Source organism: Phaethon lepturus, unplaced genomic scaffold (genome assembly GCF_000687285.1).
Source record: "Phaethon lepturus isolate BGI_N335 unplaced genomic scaffold, ASM68728v1 scaffold42627, whole genome shotgun sequence".
Classification (NCBI taxonomy): domain Eukaryota; kingdom Metazoa; phylum Chordata; class Aves; order Phaethontiformes; family Phaethontidae; genus Phaethon; species Phaethon lepturus.
In genome coordinates this window covers 17603-17815 of record NW_010554809.1, presented here as the reverse complement: position 1 = coordinate 17815, position 213 = coordinate 17603, and the positions used below count along the sequence as shown (strand labels likewise).

The 213-nt window shown below is 62.4% G+C and overlaps 1 protein-coding gene across 1 annotated transcript in view; it reads left to right on the top strand.

The window, feature by feature from the left end:
• Positions 1–4: 4 nt before the first annotated feature.
• ALKBH5 (AlkB family member 5, RNA demethylase) overlaps positions 5–213 on the top strand; it is a gene marked incomplete at its 5' end in the record, with an annotated part of 14606 nt that continues 14397 nt past the window's right edge. Inside the window, one exon of the mRNA XM_010291966.1 lies at positions 5–211. Within this exon, the coding sequence (XP_010290268.1) occupies positions 5–211 (207 nt within the window). The remainder of the gene's footprint in view (positions 212–213) is intronic.

Genomic DNA, 213 nt, shown 5'->3' with positions numbered 1-213 from the left:
TCGGAAAGTCAAAAGCGGCATCCGCCAGCTTCGCCTCTTCAGCGCCGAGGAGTGCGCCAAGATCGAAGCTCGGATCGAGGACGTCGTGTCCCGGGCGGAGAAGGGGCTCTACAAGGAGCACACGGTGGATCGGGCGCCGCTGCGGAACAAGTATTTTTTTGGGGAGGGCTATACCTACGGGTCTCAGCTGCAGAGACGAGGCCCCGGCCAGGA